Source organism: Colossoma macropomum, unplaced genomic scaffold (genome assembly GCF_904425465.1).
Source record: "Colossoma macropomum unplaced genomic scaffold, Colossoma_macropomum, whole genome shotgun sequence".
NCBI lineage: Eukaryota > Metazoa > Chordata > Actinopteri > Characiformes > Serrasalmidae > Colossoma > Colossoma macropomum.
The window spans coordinates 32309422-32334679 of NW_023494789.1; the positions used below are offsets into that span (position 1 = coordinate 32309422).

General features: G+C 39.3%; 1 protein-coding gene across 1 annotated transcript; it reads right to left on the reverse strand.

The window, feature by feature from the left end:
- Positions 1-809: 809 nt before the first annotated feature.
- On the reverse strand, positions 810-23950 carry tgm2b (transglutaminase 2b). The gene is made up of 13 exons (XM_036571003.1): positions 23823-23950; positions 16396-16575; positions 11710-11928; positions 10168-10286; positions 9228-9356; positions 8912-9092; positions 8085-8220; positions 7006-7109; positions 5587-5826; positions 5215-5490; positions 4712-4872; positions 4352-4488; positions 810-2367 (listed from the first exon to the last, which is right to left on the reverse strand). Exons 1-13 carry the CDS (start codon positions 23824-23826, stop codon positions 2217-2219), a joined length of 2037 nt encoding a protein of 678 aa, XP_036426896.1. The 5' UTR covers positions 23827-23950; the 3' UTR covers positions 810-2216.
- Between the last annotated feature and the right edge of the window lie 1308 nt (positions 23951-25258).

Consider the following 25258-nt stretch of genomic DNA (forward strand, 5'->3'; position numbering starts at 1 on the left):
GTGAACCTCCTTCAGCAATATGCAGGTCCTTCCCTGCAAACATCTCCAAATTAGCTAGCAATTTTTATGCAACACAGTTCCTCTTGTCACACTGCAAAACAGATACAGCACTTCCTTGAAGCTGAGAGCACTGAAATAATGAAATGGCCAGCCCAGTTCTGATCTGAACCCGATCAATTATCTCTGGAAAGTTATTGGTGATAAAGTTATGGCTAAGAAAGCCATTACAGTTACAGAACTGTGGAAGAGACTGGAAGAAAATGGAACAAGATCAAAGCAGTGTGAGAAGCTGATGTCTTGGGGGTGCAGATGTGTTGAAGTCATTCAAAGCAAGAGGCTGTACACTTCCTACTAATTTTTGAAAGCTGTAACCATCAAAGATTTCATTTGTAAGCTTCGTCTCTGCTGCAGTGGTTACTGTTCTCTAATTTTGATCACTGTATCTTCCACAACATGAAGGTTTTTGTTGAATTGTCTTGGTTATTTCACATAACATGGTAGTAGAACATTGGTATGTCCACAGCTAATATTCCTTCAAATTCTGAATGCTGAAAGTCAACAATATTATAGAAAAAATCAAGTATTTTATGAGTAATTCTCTAATTTTGATCTCTACTATATGTAACTGTAGTGGTAAAATAGACAATGAGTGTAGATACACTATAGGTGAGTAGGTGTACCAGTAAGTGTTCATCATTGTTCACAAAGACATTTCCCAGTATTGTAAAAGACTTTAATTGAGAATAGTAGCTGTAGGCAAAAATACACATATAAAACATTGTCATATAGTATTGCTTATACAGTAAGGCTTGACTGTGCCTCCTAATACAAGTATGCCCAGTTTTACAATTAGCACCAAAGAGAGTTTCAAAGACAATGCAGGAATCATAGATAATAGTAACAAAGCAAACTGTATGAAAGAATGTAGTGAGAAATCCAGACAGGAACATCATGCTGAGCAGTAGTAGCTAAGTGAGACATTGCAGGCTGGAGTGCTGGAGGATGAGATATTAGTTTAAACTTTCCCTCAACAGTTTAATCTGTTTCTCATATTTACTGTGCCTGGTTGGTTCTAAAGTAAGCAAATAGTGCCTTTGTTAATGTTTATTTGGCAAATGTGCACTTTCTACTCTACTGGCAACATAATGTGACCTAATTTGAGAGAAATTTCACAGCAGTCTTGTTTTCAAACTTTAAAACTTTAAAAGCCAGCTTACACAATGTTACTGTGCAAGCAAAACCATGCTAAGCTTGCAATTCTAGGTACTTTGCTAATAATTCATATGGTGATATCTGTCAGCTAGGCTATAACTCTTTAATGTATTCATCATGTTGTTAGTCTGTGGAACACAGTACACAACAAACGTCTGCTCCTTACAACATTTAATGCTTTTATCTTTTATCTTCTTTTATTTCTGCCTGCTCAACTAGTATATTTACAGGCTGAAACAACATCCTTAAAAGTAAATTAACACACAAACGACTAGAAAATAATGGGACTAGGTTCCCACTTTAGCTTTACACTGCCCATCAAAAGTTTGGAGACACTTTTAGACTTCTAATTAATGCTCACTATTACTTTTTCAGTTATTACATATTACAAACAATATTCCTTTGTCTTCTTTTCCAAGCTGTCATTGTGTGTCACTGTGTGTCATCAAGCACACAATGAAAGCGCAGTTTTAACCTTAAAGGTTTGAGTAATGAGAGTTGAGAGTACTTTTGTTAGTGTTGCCTCTATTTTATACTTTTTTTGCACAGAAAACATGCAGTATCTGCACAGCTTTCTTATTAAAATGCTACTGCAAACCATCAAAGGACACCCTCTTTTGATTTACAGCAGTTCATTTATTGATTTTAAAAAGCTGAGTGTCTGCAAACTTTTGATGGACCGTGTATGCAGTAACAAAATTTTGCAATGATAATGATAGCCATCACCAGCTAAATAGGCATACCGTATCTTTCATGAAGCTCCCAGCATAAATGGTGTATTGGTGATATGTTAAACAAAAACTATCATTAAAGGCCCCTGTAGCTATGCAATAAGCACAGAAAATGAAATGACAACTGGCACAAAAATTATAAATTTGGCTTTTCACATTTTTGTTGGACAATACACAACGATTTCATTTCGATTTTTATTCACATCCAAACACTTTCACTTAATTAACCTGGTACTGTATGTAGTGTAGCTGCACTGGAGTGGTCAAAGGCCCTTATTTGCCAATGATTACGTTCCTGAACCCTTTAACATGGCACAGTCTGTCGCTGTTAAAATCCACCAGCAGTTTGCGCAGGCCGGAGCGAGTGGGAGTGAAGTAGATTTTGACCTTGGCTTCTTGCCCAGGCTCCACACTTTTTGGGAACCTGCGAAATATAAATATTTAAACATTAGTCTCAAACTAAAAGCACTACTCATACCCCTCTAATCAGAATGGCTTACAACATTAACGGCTATTATTTAAAAAGTGTAACTGTTCAGATTCTGGACAGTTCAGTGTGACAGAGTTCCGTAATATCAACCAACATGGACTGAGACACTGGACAGAACCCATTCATAGCAACCTAAAAGTCAAACATTACGAGGACACACACAGTGGCTAAACATCTGTTTTTGATCCGCTATTAGATCAGCGGACAACCAACATGTAGGAGACTATAAGTGCTTTATTCCTCTCTTTTCCAGCAAATATAATTTCTGACCATTTCTTTACCATTGATGGAAAATCTTGATTTTCAAAGTTTTTGGCAAGTCTTTCTGGCTTGTATTCATGCACTATTTATCTTATCAAGCCCACAGTGAACTACGTTACAGTGGAAGCATTTTTCTTGCCTCTCATTTTTCAGCCTGCTGTCTCATTCATATATTCAGCTGGTGAATGGTTTTTAATCATCCAGCACCAAAGCAGATCAGCAATAAATCAAACATCTGGGACTTAAACACAAATGCTGACAGCCCAGTGCTTATTAGTGATGTTATTTCAGATAAGAATCTTGCCAAATAGACAGGGTTTAAGGGGAAAATCTCTGCAGTGTGCAGCTTCCATGTTATAAATGCTTTTGTTTGCTTGTTAAGTTTTACATGCCGAGTCAATATTTTAGGCCAGCTCACCTAGTAGGGATGGGCAATATGACAATATTTACTGTTATTATGATAAAGTATGTCACATTACCTCACTAAATGTTGTTCTGAACGTAGAGTGGATATTGTCAATACTTACGGATAATTAAGTGCTCCATGTTTCATTACAAAGACATCATGATGGTATTTGATACTAAATATGGCACTGCTGATTCTTTTTGTCTGTTCCCACTCACCAAACCTCAGAAAGACTAAATATTGTGAAGCATATTGTGTATTGTGAAAATCTCTTGAAGTATTGCCTATCCCAGTACCATCTATCAAATGATTTTGTATCAGTTAACCCACAGATCTACACTATACATCCAAATGTATGCGTGCACCACTTCTCATTAAGGGACTGGGATATTTATGGTTCAACCTTTGCTGACGAATTGCTTGCACACAGCCATGTAATCTCTAAAAAAAAACATGATGCAAATGGTGCAGATGGTGTAAATTGGCCTGAGGAGGAGTAGAATCCCTTTCTTTTGAGTAATCAAGCATCACTGAATAACTTTAGAACCAGAGTGCTATTTCCAAGCAAGATCTAACTTCCCAACATCTGTGCCTGACCCCACTAATGTTCTTGTGGTTGAAGGGGATCAAATCGCATTCCAGCATTAAGCACAAAGCCTTCCCAGAGGAGGAGAATGATTATTGTTGTTGTTATTATTAAGTGCTGTCAAGTTGTTCCTAATTCCTGCAAACCATATGGTTAGTGTTTCTCCAGAATCCCCTGTCTTCTATTTGGCCTTCAGGCTTTTGAATGGCTGGTTCATGATTCCTCTGACTAGCTGGTCGTCCTCTTCCTCTTTTACCTCCAACTGTTCCAATATTAATGGTCTTGTCCAATGATTGGTTCTTCTGAGAATAGTCCAAAGTCTTCACAAACATCAAACTTCAAGGGCATCAATATTTTCCTGTCTTACTTGTTTACTGGTCAGCGTTCACATCCATAAAAAACCACAGAGAAGATCATAGCCTGGACAATTCTGATCTGTGTCTGTAGAAGCGATTATTTCAGCAAAATAAGAGCCTGCTCACTATTAATATTCTTGATTTTAGAAGAAACGTTGGAAGAGCAGCTCTCTGGATTTTGACGTATAGTATCTTTTAAACCATTAAATAATAAAGTTTGCAGGTTTTGTAAATGTGGTACTTGACACTACAGGTCCTCCTCATGCATGCACAGATTAACATAATTAATCTTTCCTCAACAAAACATACCTTTCAGTGATGGTCTTGCCCGCAGTAAGGTTGGCTCCCTCTATGCTGAAGCAGCATGCCTCTAAAGGATCTGGCAGTGAGTTCTGCACAATGAGTTCTGCTGCCAGCTTACGGTTCACTTTGGGCTCTCCCAAGATCTAAAGCACAAAGTATCAATTACTGAAGTACTGAAGATCTAACAACCATTTAGCAGCAAGTTAAATTAGCTTCAAAAGAAAAGACATGGTTTGGTTTCCTTGATGATGTGATATTTAGATAATTTATAATGTAATTGTGTGACAGTATTTTGAATTCATCTTCAGCGTCATTGGTATGGTAACTGTTTTGTGAGTATAACTTGTCATGGTTGTGTGTCTTTACCCTGATCTTGATCTCTGGGTTTTCAAGGACGATGGTGCGCATGGCCAGAACAGCGTCTCTGGTGCTGTAGTCTATCAGCAGAGCTCCCAGGCGGATTAGATTGTCCTGAGTTATAGCGTTGCAGTATTTACTGTAGTTCAACCTCAGAGGCACCTTCCGCTCTACAGGGCAAACAAATAGATACACGTTACATAACATAATGGATAGTACCTGTGCTGATTACATAAGGTTTAAACTAAGCTGAAAAGAAAATAAATGACTACAATTACATAAATGACTCAAAAGGAAGGCCTCAAAAGTCCACTTATGACATTTGTTAAAACGTTAATAAATTTTGATCTCAATAAGAAAAGCTCCAGGATTTTACTTGTGGCCTGTCTGACCCTTTTTTATTTTGTGTGCAAGCCATTTATTTTCTTGCATTGTAAAGTTACATAATGTAAACATATTTTGCAGTTTCATGCACAGACACATTCCCACCAAATACATACACACCCACATACCTCCTCCAGGCGGCAGCTCCACATTCAGCAAGTCTTTAAACCCGCACTCCTGCCCAATGGATCCATCGTAAGACATGGCGCGGGAGGCAAAAACCAGACGACACTTCTTCTCCACCGATGTGGTGTTGTTAACCACGGCAAAGACATCAAAGTCACATCCCTTCCTCATCTCCATGGAGACCTTGATATTGACGTGGAGGCCAGTGTTGACCGGCTGCTTGAGCAGTTTATTTTGGTGGTTGGCTTTTTTAAATGCCTCTCGCTCCTCAGCAGAGCCTGAGCCAGGGATAGCAGCACAGCTGAGTCAACTGTCATGGTGGTCATTAGAGAGCTCACACTGTGCCCAGTGTGTCATTCATGAATATACCTTACCTTCTTTGTACTTATAAAGGTGCGTGATGTCCTCTCGTTCGTCATTTCCAACACTCTTGGTACTGATCTTCTGGCCGACCTGGCTAGTGCCGGTAATCTTGCGTGTGCTGCCGTCCTTATACTTCAGGAATGTCTCCACATCTGCATTTACCTCCGCAAACACAAATGGAGCGTCATACTTAAACGTGAGCTCTCCCTCCTTTATCGCTCGCACAGGGACCGGCCCACAGCAGTACACTCCTAGTACATAAGAATAAAAGAATAAAAAAAAGATTTAATTAATTTTGCTGCCTTTTGGAATTCCTTGAATCTCTTGTCATATTTAATATTTTTTGTTGTTTGTTTAATTGCCAACTTGTAGATTTAAACATTAAAAAAATACATAAAATGCGTCTAGTAGAGATGGGCATTCTGTGACTAATTTTGTTCGTGGTTGAGCATTCTAACAAAAAAAGAGTAATTAAAAATTCTGACTTGAGTGAGAAATTTATATTGTATTCTTCACAGCACCAACGTAATAACAGAAACAGAATTGCTTTTTTTTCTTTATTTTGCGGCAGATTAGATAGCTGCTTAAAAAATAAGTGAAAAACGACCTTAACTTTCATCAAGCTAAATGCTAAAATGCTAACTAGTCACCAGGAGCAACCAGTTGCCTGCTCTGCACATCATGACAACAACAAGCTTTTCTGAGCAAAACACAGTGATTGGATTGAAAAAAAAACATTTGTGAACTTCATGGCATCTCAACTTTAAAAGGTATTTTATAAGTATTTTGTAACAAGCAAACAAGATATCCTCACTTGTTTACTGTGTTTGAAGGTGTTTTGTTGTATTATTTTGACATCACACAAAACAAGTCTGTGTTTAGTCACTATAATTGTCAGTCAAAAAGCCCCTTCCTGTCCAAGTAGATGAATCTTTGGCCTCATTGACCGATGAAACCCACCAAAGGAAAACAAAGCAAGCGACACCACTATGACATGTATTCAATTGTAATTTGAGATACATATTAGGATATTTGACTGCAAAGTTACCAATTTTTCAAATTTAAATTACTATACAAGTAGCTGATTATGTAATGAGTACTGTCTTTATCAACTACTTGTGCCTGTCCTTGTTATTCTTATTATTATTAATATTTTTATTGTTATTATTATTTACAGTTTTCTTAGTCATTTTTGAATCCTCTACAGGTCTGTTTATTTTTCTAGACATCTAAAATTCCATACTTTAAAGAAATCTTATTTGAAATAGTACTATCATCATATTAGAATCTGATTGGATTTACATTATTGAAAACATTGATTCAAAATGTTTGAATGGTAGTGTACATTCTGTATCCATATCTGTAATAAGATTTATTCAACAACTGTAAAATAATATTAAAAACAGTGAGAAAATGGAGTGTGCGTATACCCTCGCTCTTCTCCTGGGGTGTGGGGTCACTCGCCTGCCAGCCATCAAAGCCTGCTTTCAGATCAGGACGAGTCATCCAGCTCTCCACCCAGCAATGGTAGTTCCTACAGCAACAAACAAGAACACCTTTTCATACTCACACATAAACCACAAGCCAGTCATTTATGTACCTCCTATTAAACGCATTTAGAAACTGTGTCTCTGTCCTTTCTATTGCACAGCTCCTGTTCAACTGAACAAAATGTAATCTCCATATCTACACCAGTGTATTGTGTATTTTAGGGGTCCAAACAACTTAATATGTGAATTTTTATTAGTGACACTTTACCTGCCAATCTGGAAGGCTTAACTAAGTTTAATTTTCCTACTCTGGTAGCTAACTCCTCTTATTACGTATGACACAGAGCAAATTCAAAAATACTTGAATAGCTTCTGTCTAAATGGGAGGGTAACAAGTCCAGCACTGTGGGGAGAAACTGAAGCTACATTAGTTGACTGACTGCAGATTAAGGACAGCTCCAGGGCCACAAAGGATGTTTGTAACTAAGAATGTTGTTAGTGCTCTTTAACTGGCAAAATGCCAAGTGACCCTTTTCTACTCACCTCTTGTGTCCAATAATTCTATACTTTCTTCTAAATTCAGCATCACAATCATCCAAAATTATATCACATCAGCTTCTTTCCCTTCATCACCCACAAGGCATTTAACTTGGATTACTGCTGTGGAGTTAAATTTGACATAAACTGGACAAACTTGTGCTCATGCCAAAACATGCATATTTGTTTTTACTAGTAATAAGAGTTACTGTGTAGTCCTTTCAACTGATTTTACTCTGTAAGCCTGCACTTTATATGCGTTATTATTGCCATTGTTTAACTGGACTATGCTGCACCTTTGAGACTGGAGGCTCTTACTGTTATATAAGTAGAGTTTGAATATCTTGGCATGGCTATTAACACTGTTTTGGGAGTAACTGATACAGGAGCATGTGTCCAATGCTGTGACCATTCATCTTGCTGCTTTCTCCAGCAGAACTCATTTCTGACATACATTTCTGATGCAATAAGCATGTTCCTACCAAATCATGTCTTTGCTGATGTTCTGCAGCTGGCCATTTTCATCAACGTAGCGTTCAATCACCAGGTTAGCGTTGGTGTCATGAGCTGAGAGGTAGTTTGTCACCACTCTGCAGGGGATTCCCAGAGCTCGAGACACTGACGACAAAGAAACAGCCAAAATGCTTTACTCTTTTATTTAGGATGACATGTAGGGTCATTACTATGTCAAATTAATCAGTTATTAAAAAACAGGAAAGTGAAATGAACAACTATTTGCATTGGTGTTGGGCCTTAACAAGGTGCTAATTATCAGTTATATTTATGAACCCAGAAATTCCATATTGGTGTATACCTATGTAGTGATGTAAAAATGACAAGTAACACTTTTTTTGAAGGCTAGCGACATAGGGACTTCATAACACATGCATAACCATTTAATTGCCTATTTATAAAGCCATACTTGAGTGTTTATGAACAACTTGTGGTATTGATTGCAAGATTATACAAGATTTTATGAAATAAATGACATTGTATTGACATATGGAGGCTTAAACCAAAGTGATGGACATTTGTACTAGGTTAGCTAGAGGCTGAAATATCTGAAATATCAGTTCTACATATTTTTGCTTGGGTTTAAGTACAAAAGTACAGTTTCTATTAAGGTCTATATATATATATATATATATATATATATATAGACCTTATATATATACACACACACACACACACACATATATATATAAATATATCTGTTCATAAATACTCAAGTATTGCTTTTTAAATATGAAATCCTTATGCAAGTAGCCTTCCAATAAAGTGTTACCAAACAACCAAACCTTTTTCTTACCAGTGCAGGCAACAGCTGCAAATACCCAGCACTGGCCATAGCGGACAGGCAAACAGGAAGTAGAGTTCCAGGTTCTCAAAATCTCCACACTCCCCCTCCATGCCATGGGGCTGATTCCACCATCAAATGTGTCTCTCCAGCAGCCTTCCAAAACTCCATTATCTCTGTCATTACTATTCACCTGTGAATGTGTGTGAGGGAATGTGGATTAGATGTTGATAATATTTAATGTTCACAAATAATAACAGGATCATCTTACACTTTAATATGCTTTTTATGTCCAAACCTGATCATTTAGTTAGTTACTGGTTCTCACCATAGCACTGAGCACTCTGCAGACGTATATAGGGTTTCTGCGGCCAGAGCAGTCTTTTCCAGGGTTCCTCTTGTATTTAGGGTTCTCATCCAAAATTTGCAGACATGCGTCCAGAATGCCTTCTTCAAACTGACAAATACATAAGAGAAATTGCTGAATTCAACACTATCCAATCCATTTGACTACCCTGAACTGGAGCTTTCATGACTAGACATTAGACACTTTAGACACAAACATGAATTCTCATGAATTTTCCACCTTAGCACAAACTGAAACTTCAGTTCTAAATGTAGCATGCAATTAACCCAAACACAAATGCTTAACCCTAACTTAAGCCAAACGTTATGTTGAAAAAAGAAATGCACGACTATGTACCATGTTTGGAGTTATTGTTGTAAAATATATTATAATCTAAAATGCATGATCAATAGACATTAATGAAACACACTGAAAAACATTTATAATTAACCCACTAAAATCCTAGGCTTATTACATACTGAGGCTTGTTATTTAGTAACTACAGGGGTTTAGTGAAAACTGGTTGAACTATTCTTAGGTTATAGAAGTGTGTAATAAAAGTTTAGGGCAGTCGGCAGGCCCTGGTCATTTAAGGGGTTAATGATTTATTTCTCACTTATTACCATTGGCTCACATAATACTTTCTTGTACCATTCTGCTCTTTCTCCACGTTCTTTCTGTCTATTTATCATTGTCTTTCTCTTTTATTTCTGCCTCTTATCTTTTTAACGATGTGAAGGGAGTGTTGCTTTTGGTGTGGATCCATTTTTGCAGGGAGTGAAGTAGGAGGTGATAGCTGATAACATAAACTGTGTGTGTGTGTGTGTGTGTGTGTGTGTATGTGTGTGTGCGTGTGTGTGTGTGTGTGTGTGTGTGCATGTGTGTGTGTGTGTGTGTGTGCTTTATCACCCACATCACCCACCTGGCCAAATTCCCAAGCTGATGGAATGGGATATTTAGCATCACCCCGGTAGATTAATCCATCCTGAGCCAAAACATACTCGTCCAGTTTCTCGTTACTGTCCATGTACACCGCATCTCCTGTCCACCAAAACAAACACAACCACACATCCTGCATGACCACACCCTTCAAGTAGCCTGTGTGTATTTATGTACATATGTTGGAAGAACACAGTATGCTATACAGCATGAGTTCATCAGAGAGAAATGTCAAAAGACACTGAGTGTATGGTTGTGCTGCAAGGGGTGGCCAATATGGTAAAAACATAACACCACAATACTTGAAGACAATTTCATGATACATGATATGTAACATGATATTTAGTTTTGCAAACAAGTTGGAGAAGATGGCAGTGGCACATTTAATAAACGATTTAAGAAGGAACACAAGGAAAAATTGAACAATTGGCAAAATATCAATGATTAAAAACATTATGAAAATCACATAATGCCTCACATTCAATCAGCTCTTTGTTACAGTGCAGTTTATGCAGTTACAATATATTGTTTTTGTTGTTTATTGTTTATGTTGTTTCTATAATTGGTCTAAATCTGTTGTATTTATGATACATACTGATGATACACTGAGAAAAGCACACTGCACAATAATTTATCAAGATAATTACAACATACTGTTTAGTGTTAGTGTTACTACTGCAGTAACAACATATTATTAACACCACTATTTTTTTTGATGACTTTAACACATTCTACTAGTTTTACCCTTGGACTGTTTCCCTGTTCTGTTGATGGTTCTCTTAATAGAAGTTATTTACAGTTATTGCTATGCTGTGAATATGTTTATCGGAGAAGTACGTCGAGTCTGAAGTATCATTTACAAGTAAAAAAACACCATTGATGAACGAACAAACAGTGATATCAGTAACATTAGCACGGGAGGATGCCTTTAAAGGACTACACTGGACACCCCTCGGAGAAGAACTATGGATAAAATAAATGAGCAGCAAACTAAAAAAAGCAATAGTGAAGAAGAAAACTACAGTTCCTGACAAACAAGATATAATATGGCTTTATGAGAGCGAAAACCTACACTCCCAGAGTGGGAACATGCAGCCATTGTTGCTCTCACTGGATGTAAGTGATGAAAATTGTAACCTGCATTCACAAGATTCTAGGTTCAAGTTAAATTATTAATGGTAATAAATCAATTCCGATTAAGCTTATTTTGTCCACTCATTTAGCTAGAACAACATACTTTTGCACTTTATATTGAAAAAAATCTTTCTTCAGGATCAAATCAGAGCAAACAAGACAAATGCAATTAATTACAATATATTAACAACATTAATATTACACAATACTGTTAATTGTGATTAATTATTTTAATCATTTGACAGTTTTATTTTGCTTAGTGTGTTTACAGTAGGACAGGGACTTCAAGATTTGCATGTATGTGTGTGTGTGTGTGTGCATGTATGTGTGTGTGTGTGTGTGTGTGTGTGTGTGTGTGTGTGTGTGTGTGTGTGCATATGCTTTTACTCACGAGGACACCAGGGGTTGAAGAGCAATATCAACTTAAACTGGGCACAGCTGTCCAGAGTTAGCTTGTAGTGTCCAATGGGGGCATCAGGAGCAGAACAGATGGACAAGGAGACTATGTCCCCAGGCGGACTGGTTACTGCAGCGCTCCAACGCGTGTCATCAATAGCATCACTCAGACCGAAGACAGCCTTGGTACCATACTGCTCCACAGGCTGTGGTCCTTAAGAAAATAACAAACATATAAAGATCATTAAAATACAACATTATCAATGCACACAAAGCTAAATACAAAGAAACCAATATACTCTATACTATTGCAGTTATCTGCTAAATAGTTATAGAAATTATTAACCTTTAGTGATATAGGATCTCAGATCACCTAGAGCTGTCACGATTACTCAATTAGACTCAAATACTGGATTAAAAATGTTGATTTAAATATACTTTCTCCAATAACTAATTAACTATTTGTACTTTTTTTAAAAAATTGGACTTTCAGAATAAAATAGTGTTTCATGGACACACTCACACTCATTATTTACTGCATAGTATTTTTATATACAGTATTATGAAGTCTTTTCAAAGGCTTCCTTCTTTTTTTTGTTCAACACTGTATGCATGGTTTGGCATTGTTCAGTTACGTCAATTTTAATGGTTTGGCAATTTTAATGGTTTTGAGTATTGATTACTCAAGTGCTTATCAAATTAAATGGTAGAATATTCAATTACTATAATAATTGAAATTGAAAGCCCTAAATGGTCATAGTACAATCATGGCCTTAAGTGAATATTTTAATAGACAAGGCTGATATCACTAAGAATGAACTGAATACACTGACTGCACTATTTCCAATATAGACATAAATTATTGAACAACTTCATCACAATTGGCCTCATCAGTAATAAACCTATCTGTATTTTATCTGCTGTCATAGCCAGTCTATTAAAGCAGCTGCCAACTGCGATAATCTGTATCAAATGTGTCTGGAAAAGCAATTCAGTGTTCTTTTCAGCTCTGATCAAATGGAACAATTGCAGCAATAAATACTTAAGAGTTCTTTCTGATTTCACCAGGCATGGTGTCACTTTTAGGAAACCGAACTCTGCAATATGTCAATTAAACCATCTTAACAAGACCACATTGTTCTACACTTCTCTTTCTGTGAGGATAAGCATGAAGCCACAACATGAATGGCTGAAAACCAAGACAGAAGATCTTAAAAACCCCACAAGAAATTTCCCGGTCCCTGGAATGTTCTGTGCTAGTGCACATAAATGATCTTATAGAAAGCGTAAAAAGCAAAGCAGTAAGACAAGAATGTGTGGGAACTCATAATCTTAGACTGTGTGTGACCCTGGCATCAGAATAAAGTCTAATGGACACACGCATTGGAATTCCATTATGCTGGAAGTGGGAAGCGTTCCAGGAAATCATTATTTTTGGCCTGGTAGCACGAGATAGGCTCTCTCAGATATACCAATTGAGTATCAGTGTTGCGTAATGTGTGATGGCAGCACTATTACTGTTATTACTGTTACAAGTTTAGCCTTTGGTAGGGGTAAAATGAGTTTGGTAAAACATTCCAAGGCTTTGTAAGTTTCAGCTGATCTCAAGTTTTATTTACTATGTATGCTAACAAGAGATTAGTTCTCTTAGTACATCTTTAATGGGCTGATCTCAGCAAACCTACAGCAACCAGCAGATAAAGGAATAATAATCAATCCCACTTACACAGCACAAATGCCACTTTTGGAAAACTGGATATTGTATTGACTTCTCATTAACAGCAAGGTCTAACTTGATTTAATTCTACTGCATGGCTGAAGAAAAACACATTTTCTGCAAGCTTCCAAATAAGCCAACACAGTGTATATATAAGGGCTTCCTTGACAGTGTGGTTATTTTCCACTAACCAGATGCTTTCTGACAAAAAACATTATTTCCTGTGTTGTAACTGCTGAAGAGACCTATTTGTTATGTTTGCCCAAATGCTTCATCAAGCGTCTGGAATAACATTTGTACTGTACATGGTTCAGCTGTTTTGACATCTGTCCACTGATGAGTTTGGTGCAGTATCAAGTGACAGAGGAAGCAAGCTCAGACTGACTCGTATGACCTCTCAGCAATATGAGCTCTTTTACACTGGTCAGTACCATATGACTTTAATTACCTCTGGATTGTTCTGGCTATGGCTATAAATAATTATGATCCCTCAGCCCACATGCTCAATTATGTCTCTACTTGGAGCCTTTAACAGCACACCAAGAGTGTCTCCAACAACAGCTTGCAATCTAAAAATCACTCAAACATAGAATTTAATGCTACATAAGGTAACATCATGTTAGTAGTGTTGGTTTTAAAGTAACTATCAGACTAAAGTTTGTGTATTAATGTGACCTGACTTTATTTACTGAAGTAAACTAACACCAGACTGACTTTGTATTTTACCTACGCTATTAAAAATAAAGGTGTCAAAGGTTCTTTGGAGCAATGTCAGTAAAGAACAACTCAGGTTTTTTTCAATGAACAATTCCCTTAAAAATCATTTTTGTAAATGAGATGTGTGAGTGTAAAGAGTTTCAGAGTTTGAGGAACCTCCCCTGTCGATGCCAAGGTCCTATATCATTTCAATGTTTTTCTCAGAACTGTACATCCAAGCCAAGAACCATTTAGGAACCTTCACTTTTAAGAGTTTATCAAACTGGGAAAGCTAATTTGATTAGGATGGGCAGAGACCTTAGTTTTTATTCAGTAACAAATCATTGCTGCTGGAACAAAACTTCATATCTCCAAAATAGTAACTTTACAGGAGAAGGAAAAACATTCTTAACTTTTAATGTAGGTTAATGTAAAGAGAATTTATTCTAAGTAATTTTGAAGCATTTTCGTGGTTCCATTCATCACAAAATTTTGACACAATAAAAAAAGGCAGCTTGCGTTTCCAAATTATGTGAAAAAATGAAAAAATAAGATAGAGGTTTTGTTTCCACAGCAACGATATGCAATCAGTGTAAGATATGTATCATGTTGTATTTTAAAAATCCCTTCAGAACATGTAAACAAAGTCATGCTCAAAATATTTAGCTACTTGTTTGATTTATTAAACATCTGAAGAGTTTGTGTTGATAAAAAGAGACTGAATTTAAGAAATCAAGTATGTTAAATAAGCTGTTAAGTTTTAATATTTTTTTGTTGTTGATCCACATTTTGTTCAGACAACAAGAAGTGTCTTTAATTGCTTTTCTATCAAGCTTTGTGAAGATACTACACTTGGTATCAGTATCAAAATCAAAATACTGGTATTGTGACACACACACATGTTTAAGGACATATACCATGTAATTTTTGTGTATTATATATTAAAACTATTAAGCGCCTTAAAAGGCCCACTTTTATTAACCCGAGAATAACTCAACCAGTTAGGAGTCCCTGTAGTTACTGAATAATAAGCCATAGTATGTAATAAGCCTGAGAATTTAAGAGGTCAAATACCATAATTAGTACAATATAAACTTTGTTTCAAAATGTTCCACTCCCCAGTCCATTTGTTCCATATACAGACAAAAAACCATTTTGAATTTATTGTTTTTGTGATGTCACAAAAACCAATGCATTTAAATATATTTGCTATTCAGTCTACATTCACTTTTCAGCTTACAGCAGTTCCATCCAATTTACATTAAAGTTATAAGGACTGTTTCAGCATGGGCTGCTGTCTTAACAGTACAGTATCAAAACAGCCTGTTTAATTTTATGGCATGAAGAGAGGTTGGAAAATAGTCATGTAAAAAAATAATTGTCAATATTTTTGGTATGTTACTCACACAAATGTTTATTAATGATAATAAACTACAAGAAAAACAAGTTAAATACGACCCCTTAAAAGTGTCTCTCTCACTTCATTGTGTGCCATTTCGCATACCACACTATATTTATGGTGACAGATTAACAACTTTGTCGCTTGCTGCCAGGTATTTATGGACACGATAATCTGCTGAGATCTAATTCTGACATTTTTAACTGTCACACCTATGAGTATATCCTATTATATCCCACAACACTTCATGGTAACAATCAGTCTTGTTGTATAACTTGGAAGCTGGTGAAATGTTCCTACAGTAGCAAAGCCTAAATGATATTTCAAACATTAATTGTAAAAATAATTTATTTTCTAAATTGTCCATGACGCACTTACTCATATGTGGTAATGCAGCACTTTTTTTCTCACAATCTATGCAGAAAGAGTGAAGTGAGGAGCTGAAATGTTCTTGGACCTCTTAAGAGTTTCTGCATAACTTCACCCTTTTAGGGCATACTATTTAATTATGACTCACTCTCTCTCTCTCTCTCTCTCTCTCTCTCTCTCTGTCTCTCTCTTATTGTCTCTCTCTCGTTCTTTCATTCTTGTTCTCTCTTTATCTCTAAGTTTCTCGCTGAACATTTCAGAATCATGCTTATCTGAGCAGTCCTGGACTTTAGGCCACATAAGGTAATGTTTTCTTTATACGGTGGCCGCTATTTAATCTCTGTTATTGTCTGGTATTTAATCCAAACTACATCATCTTTCCTGTCTCTGCTCAGAACAAATGGTACAACTCTCTACAATAGAACTAAGAGGACAAGTCAACCACACATGCAACCTCACTGGTCTAAATGCTTATAGCCTTTGGTGATAGGCAGGTTTACCTGTCTCTGCAGTGATCTGGAGCTGATGTACTCCAGGCTCATAGGATCCAGAGCGGAGATTGAGGTTGATGGTGAAGGGCTGACCTCTCCGCACAATCAGCCGGTCAGTGCCGTTCAGCTCGGTACGGTGGTCTGTGTTATTGAACTCACACGCCAAGTCCCAACTGCCAATGTCTAGAGCTGAGAAGTTGGAAAAAAAGAATAATTAAGATTGAAAAGAGTGCCAAGGCAACTGGAATGAAAACACTTGAATCGATCACAAGCAACCAGTTCACTCAATCCATACAGTCCATATGTGGAAACTAAGCTGAAAATGGCTAATTTTAAATTCACTGTTTTGCGCTGTCACCTAAAGCAAGATATTTACATATATCCACCTGCTAATCCCACAGCAGTTTAGCCCCACCTGTTCAGGCAGAAGTTATAAGGAGTGTCTCACTCTGGGCTGCTTTTTGAATGAGACACAATACAGAGTAGCCAATCAGAACAGAACTTATTTACATGTATCATAAACGGACACAGAACATCATGTACCCTGCCCGGGAGAGGGTCACCGGGACCTACCCCTGGAGCCAGGCCTGGGGGTAGCGTCCCTCGGCGAGCGCCTGGTGGCCGGGCAGCCCACGTAACCCGGCCGGGCTCAGCCCGAAGAGGCAACGTGGGGGGACCATGTGGGCCCACCACCCGCAAGGTCCAGCATGGGGGAGTGGTGCAGTGCCGTACAGGCAGTGGGAGATTGCAGGGGGGCCCTTGGTGGCCTAGGCCCCTGCGGCAGAAACTGGCTCTTGGTACGTGGAATGTAACTTCACTGGGGGGGAAAGAGCCGGAGCTTGTGCGGGAGGTTGAGAGGTACCAACTAGATATAGTTGGGCTCACCTTCACCCACAGTATCGGCTCTGGAACCAAACTCCTGGATAGGGGTTGGTCCCTCTCCTACTCCGGGGTTGCACAAGGTGAGAGGCGCTGGGTGGGTGTGGGGATACTCACGAGTCCCCGGCTGGCGGCAGTGCAGTTGGAGTTTGTCCCGGTGGACGAGAGGGTCGCCTCAATGCGTATTAAAATCGCAGAGAGGAAAACTCTGACTGTTGTGTGTGCTTATGCACCAAAAAACAGGTCGGAGTATTCGGCCTTCTTGGAACAAGTGGGCGGGGTTCTGGAAAGGGTCCCGACTACAGACTCTATAGTCTTACTGGGAGACTTCAATGCTCATGTTGGCAATGACTGGGAGGCCTGGAGAGGCGTGATTGGGAAGAACGGCCTGCCCGATCTAAACCTGAATGGTGAATTGTTATTGGACTTCTGTGCCAGGCATGGATTGTCCATAACGAACACCAAGTTCGAACACAAGGATGTTCATAAGTGTACATGGTACCAGAGCTCCTTGGGCCAAAGGTCAATGATTGACTTTGTTGTCGTTTCATCTGACTTGAGACCATATGTTCTGGACACTCGGGTGAAGAGAGGTGCTGAGCTGTCAACTGATCACCATCTGGTGGTGAGTTGGATCAGATGGCAGGGAAGACTGAGGGTTAGACCCGGTAGGCCCAAGCGAATAGTGAGGGTGTGCTGGGAACGACTGTCGGAGGCCCCTGTTCGGAATGATTTTAACTCCCACCTCAGGGAGAGCTTTTCTCATGTCCCGGAGGAGGTAGGGGACATAGAGTCTGAATGGACCCTGTTCAAAACCTCCATTGTGGAAGCTGCCAGGCATAGCTGTGGCCAAAAGCTTGTTGGTGCCTGTCATGGTGGTAACCCAAGAACCCCCTGGTGGACACCGGTGGTGAGGGAGGCCGTCAAGCTGAAGAAAGAGGCCTTTAGGGACTGGATGGCCCGAAGGACTCCCGATTCAGCAGATAGGTACCGACAGGCAAAAAAGGTGGCAGCTGCAACGGTGGCAGAAGCAAAATCCGGGGCGTGGGAGGAGTTTGGTGAGGCCATGGAAAAAGACTTTCGGTCGGCCTCGAGGAGGTTCTGGACAACTGTCCGGCGACTCAGGAGTGGTCGGGGTGGCTGCGCCCAGGCTGTATTCAGCAGGGGTGGAGAAACTCTGACTTCAAACGAGGATATTGTCGGTCGGTGGAAAGGGCACTTTGAGGAACTCCTTAATCCGGGTGATATGCCTCCCTCACGGGAGTCAGGGCCAGAGGCCTCTGGCGTGTCAAGTTCCATTTCCCTGGTGGAGGTCACTGAGGTAGTTGGCAAGCTCTTCAGTGGCAAGGCACCGGGGGTGGATGAGATTCGTCCGGCTCTGCAATAGTGCATGGACCTCGGGAACAGTACCCTTGGACTGGCAGACTGGGGTCGTGGTCCCTATTTTCAAGAAAGGGGACTGGAGGGTGTGTGCCAACTATCGGGGTATCACACTGCTCAGCCTCCCTGGGAAAGTCTATGCCAAGGTGCTGGAAAGGAGACTTCGACCGATAGTTGAACCTCAGATTGAGGAGGAACAATGCGGATTCCGTCCTGGCTGTGGAACAATGGACCAGCTTTTCACCCTCTCATGGATTGTTGAGGGGGCATGGGAGTTTGCCAACCCAGTCTACATGTGTTTTGTGGATTTGGAGAAGGCTTACGACCGTGTTCCCCGAGATATCTTGTGGGAGGTCCTCCGGGAGTATGGGGTGCCGGGGTTACTACTCCAGGCCATTCAATCTCTGTACGCCCGGAGTGAGAGCTGTGTTCGTATACTTGGCATTAAGTCGGACTCTTTCAGTGTTAGCGTTGGACTCCGCCAGGGTTGTGCCCTGTCTCCACTCCTGTTTGTGATATTCATGGACAGGGTGTCAAGGCGTAGCCGGAGTCAGGAGGGCATTATGTGTGGAGGCCGGAGGATGGCGTCTCTGCTATTTGCAGATGATGTTGTTCTTTTGGCTGGATCACATGGATGCCTCCAGCGCACACTGGAGCAGTTTGCAGCTGAGTGTGAAGCGGTTGGTATGCGGATCAGCACCTCCAAGTCTGAGTCCATGGTCTTAGCCCGGAAAAGGATGGTATGCCCACTCCAGGTAGGGGGAAAGGACTTGCCCCAGGTGGAGGAGTTTAAGTATCTCGGGGTCTTGTTCACGAGTGATGGGAAGAAGGATCGTGAGATCGACCGCAGGCTGGGACAAGCGGCAGCAGTAATGTGGTCGCTGTACCAGACTGTAGTGGTGAAGAGAGAGCTGAGCCGTAGAGCTCGGAGTAGAGCCGGTACTCCTCCGCATTGAGAGGAGCCAGCTGAGGTGGTTCGGGCATCTGATCCGGATGCCCCCTGGACGCCTCCCGGTGGGGGTGTACCAGGCACGGCCTACCAGAATAAGACCCCGGGGTCGTCCTAGGACCCGCTGGAGGGATTATATCTCCAAGTTGGCCTGGGAGCGGCTTGGGGTCCCCGGGAATGAGCTGGAGGAAGTTGCGGGGGACAGGGTCACCTGGGATTCTCTGCTCTCCCAACTGCTACCGCGACCCTATCTGGACTAAGTGGTTAACGATGATGATGATGAGTCTTAGGGCACAGTAGTAAAAACTGTTTAATTCTAAGGGATAAAAAGTTGGAAAATAGTCATATAAAAATGAATTATGACTGGTTTTAGTACGTAATACAACACAACTGCATTAAATAGACTTCCAGGAATACAAGAAAAATGTTGGATATGTGGGTTTAGAATGTGTACTAAAGCAGCAGCACACAACATCAGTTACACTTTATGGTTCTTCTGATTAAATCAGATGATAATTTGTAAGTTTAACACTATTTTCACTATACACACTATTTACTATAACACTATTTATATGCATTAAAGCATCACAGGGCATCAGCCTGAGTAATGAATCATAATAACATTCAGCAAATATGCACTCATTTCTTGGCCAAAATACATTTTTGGCCTTTTATCAAATAAGATAAAATTATTTGGTGCTGATTTCACTGTTTTACATGCTTAAATGTAATGTTAGAAATGAGGACACATGAAAAGAGCTCATATAAAAGAGTCACTCTGCACTAGGTGGTGAAGTTAAACTCCCTGCCCTTTCTTTTTCTTCAGGGAATGAAGGAGTGAGAGGAAGACTGAGTCATTTTTCCTCTCCCTTTTCCTGATGGAGGAATCACTGTAATGTTAGTTTCCTTGAGACAGGTGTGGTCTGTCCCATAAGAGGAAAGATCATTTAAATTCAGGGGAAAACACAATGAAAACAAGGGACTGCACTTTCAACCTAGTTCTCATACATGTGACGCTGTGCAAAGATCTTAAGCCAGGCATGTCAAACTGGGGACCTTCTGGGACAAAGTGCTGCAGAGATTAGCGTTTACCTTCTTCTAACTCTCTGAATTTAGTTCATGAAGGTCTTGCTATTTAGCTGAAGAGCTGAATCAGGTGTGTTTAATGAGGCAGCGTGCTGAAGTCTGCAGTGTTTTGGCCTGTGGGGACTGGAGCTTGACACATGCCTAGAAGCCAGGAACCAAACCTGTATTTTTCAAACTAAGATATTAGAAGGGACAACCATCTTCTCAAAAAAAATCTTTTCAAATGTAGAGATGTAAACAATCATTGAGAGTGTTGTTATGTGAAATGGTTAATTGTAGACAAACCTATTGGAATGGTGGTCATAGGAAGCAGAGGTCTCGATATCTACAATGCAAATATAATGCAAACGAACAAAAAAAAACTGGTGTTTTATCTATTCTAATGTGACGAAGCATTTATGGGCAAAAACACACTTACTGAAAAGATAAATAGTTTTAAAAAGTTTTCATGGCTGCCTAAGACTTTTGCACAGTACTGTATATTCTTTATTTACTCTATTACTCTTAGTCTCTGGCAAGATGGCAAGAATTTCGCACAGTATTTAGAATCAGGTGTTGCATATAACAGTGTTTCTCAAACAAGTACTCAGAGCCTCTCAGATGGTCTGCATTTTTGCTCTGTCCCTATGTATCAGGAGCATATGGGGGACCCTGAGGGCTGGTTTGAGAACCAGTAAATACAGCATACAACACTGAATACAACACAAAACAACAGGAACAGCCTACATGCCTGACTTTAGAGCAACAGTCAGTACTAGATCTAGACCAAAAAGTTTTTTTTCATTGTAGAATTCATGAACATGTGATGGTGTTCAGTAAGTATAGAGGCCAGTTATATAGTACAAGTTTCATCTGTGTTTTATTGTGAGGTATATGGGTCTAAACAAGAATGTTTAAGAGATTAGAGAATTCATTGAGAATGCATTTGGCTCATGTCCAACAGGTCAACAGATGTGAGCTTTAAGATGCCTTCTTTATGGGCCTCTTCAAAAGGAAGTAGTTCACATCAACACATACCACAGATAAAAATGCCCATTAAAGACCTTCAGTATACACCCATAAAATCTTCCTATTACACTTTTAAAGGTGCTGAAAAAAGGGTTCTTTAGAGCAATGCCATAGAAGAGCAACTTTGGTTCTCTAAAGAACTTTCAACATTTCATTCTTTAAAGGCTTGGTCCTCAAACTAGTCCTGAGGTTCATCCAGACGGTCTGCATTTTTGCTCTGAATAGAGGAAAAATTCAGACAGTCAGTGAGGCCCTGAGGTCCAGTTTGAGAACCGTCTCTAGAAAAATTGTTATTTTTATTTTTCTGTTTAAGCGGCAGCTGTCTTTTACATTGTGTAAAAATTTCAGGATGAATGGACATATAGAAATGCTTCAAAACAGAAACGCTCCAAAGCACAGATGACCAAGGACAGAAGTTGTAATAAAGTAAAAGGGTGGACACACTTCATTGTTATAGAACTCTACATCCAAAATGATAACTATTAGGAACCTTTTCACAGTGTAGGGTTTGAATTTGGACGTCTTCAAACTAACTGATCCTTGTAAGAGCCGTAAGAAAAAAACACTGAAAGACAATTGTATACACACCCAACAACACACACACACACACAAATGTGTATATATATATATATGTGTGTGTGTGCACATGATATATGATACTGATATATTTATATACATAGATATACATGTCATGAATGTGTGTAATGTATTCTAATTTGACTGGTTCTTAGTATAGAAGTGTGTGGGTGCATGTGCGTGCGTGTTTATGTTTGCTTGTTTGCTTGAAAGTGTTACCCTTGGCCAGCTGACACAGGGACACACCTCTGTTTTACTTCCAGTCTGCCCTCTGTGTAGAGACTGACTGTTAAGTGAGTAAATGAATGAATCAGTAAAAGAGGCAAGACTTCTGTAAACAGTGAAGAAAAAGAACAGGGTCACATTCAATGACCTTCTTGTGCTTCTAAAAAAAAATGTTTTTGGAAATGTTGCTGCAATGTTCCGTTTGTGTTTAGCTCAGGGCTGTAGGCTCCTCATAATCAGCTCCTGTGCATAAACTATCTGTAAAGTCGCTCTCGCTGTCCGGCCCCTGAGTTAATTCAAACTTTTCAAATAACAAGAGCGTCCCCATTATAACTCAGTCTGAAAAAACACTTGGGTACAACTTAATTTAGCCCTGTTAGACACACATGCCAGGCTCCACAGCTGAAACTGGTTATTCTGCACAGGTTTCAGCTGTGTTTCATTGGGAGCTATAGGGGTCTAAACAAGAATGTCCGACAGATTAGAGAATTCATTAGCATGCGGCCAGCAGGCCAACAAACGTGACCTTTAGCTGCTCTCTTTAAGGCCTTGTCAGACACACACATGTCAAGTCATTATTAAATGTGATAGTCAAACGAGTCCATACATGGAAACTAGGCTGCACAAACAACCCATTCTAAATATGTTGATTTTGTGATGTCACAAAAAACAACCACATTTACATATAGATGCCACTTGACATTATAGCACTTTAGCCCCACCCATTCAGATTAAAGTTATGAGTGTTTCAACCTGAACTGCCAATCAGAACTGTGCTCCTTTACATAGACAGTCTTCAAAAACAGTAACAAATATAACCTGTTTATTCTATGGGATAAACATGCATAGCTGTGTAAAAATGAATTGTTATTTGGGTGCATGAAAGCACACATATATTGTAACTGGAGCTCAGGGAAAACAATGAATAAATAGCATACAGTAAAAATGTAGGATACGGGCACTTTAATATCTTCAGTGTCTAGACCCTTCTTTAGTTCTTTAGGAAAAAAGTTTTTTAGTAAATATATAGAAGCATAACAACTCAAAGAACTATTTGAATGCAAATGCTTAGGTGGTTCTTTGCATGGTTAAACGGTTCTTCTGTGTGATTAAAGAACATTAGAAATGGTTATATGTAGCACCAAGAAAGATTTCTGCATGAGCAGCATTTTCTGGCCTATATAGAACCAAATGTATTGTCCAAAATACACTTAAGCACACGCAGAGCCACAGCCTGTAGTTTCTAAAAGTCACACCTCCCACAGATAAACTGTTTTTGAGGTTGTGGAAGTGGAGAGAGAGGAAAAAGGGGTTAGGACGTGCTGACACTCACCCATGCTGATGCGTGAGATGTGGTGATGTCCTCTGGAATGCTGGAATGATCTGCCTCTTCAGTGCTTCAGCAGTGCATGAGCTGTGGAGCGAGACTTTATTTGTAGTGCAGCAGCACGTCACTGAAATTCTTAGGAGCTGTGCGCGTGTGTGGGTTTGGGGGCGGGGGCTTGGTGTTGGGGGGCTAGTGTGTGTGTGTGTGTGTGTGATGGGGGAGGGGTAAAAGACTGAGTCTCTCAACACTTGAAGGATGAATGGCTGGAAGGCATATGTGTGCAGCAGCAGGTTGCTCTGTTGAAAACCGATGCCTTCCAGCCATTGTCTAATACTGAAAGGAAGGAAAGGAGAAAGTTTGTCAGTTCATCTGAAAAATGTTCTACTTGATTACTGAATGTGTTGCTATTCTATTTTTATTCTAATCTATTCTATTCTATTTAAAGAGTTAAATGAGGTAATACTTTATTTAATACACAGCCCCAGTTCATACCATTGGGCCTCATTCAACAATTTCTTCCTAAGTGTTTTCTTTAATGTGTTCTTGAGAAAAGTCCTAAGAAAAAGTCTACATCGGGTTCATGACATGTTCTTAAAACCACAGAATTGTTCGCAGCTTTGTGCTCTTGAGTGTGTGTAGATTCTGTTCTTACCTAAGAACAAATAATTTACATTACAATGTCACATTTGACACAGGCAGGCAAAGGTTCTGTTAGGAGTCTTGCCTAAAGACACTTATTAGTATAGGGTAGGGTGCTTGCCCATGCAGGGGATTGAACCCCAGTCTACAGCGTAGAAAACAGTGGTGTGACCCACTACACTATACCAACCATTTAACCCCAAAAAATCCCAAATAAGAAAACATTAGTGAATATGAGTTTATATGAGAGTAAAGATTAAACATGAATGTAAATAATTTGGTAATATTAAATACTATATACCATGCAAGCTATGTTGTTATAAGAGAGAAAAACTAATATGCTGGCCAATACAGGGACCCTTAGGATCAAATGAGATGCATTTTGAATTTGAATTAAGCTTTACTTCTAATTCTGTTTAATCTTATAATTATTTTATTCGCTTTAATCTTCTCAGCATAAAGGAAAAACAAAATTACACCATTCAGAATTTTACAGAAAACAAGAACTGGAAGTGAGGTTGGAGGAAACAACCAACAGATTTATTTCCTATGAGACTCATCTGAACTTATATTGTTTAGAAGCTTACAACGTAAATTCTTATGGTCCAAGACAGACATGAGGCTGTTTTTAAGAGCATACTTTTTTCAAGAACACCTTTTCTTTTCTTGCAATTGTTCTGAAGAGAGGGTTAAGAAATTAAGAGTTTTTCCAGAGTAACAATGTATCATAACTAAATAGGAAGTTGAGAAATATTTTCTTTCTTGGTGCCTGACGTGTGTGTGTGTGGAAAACGCTTCCAGCT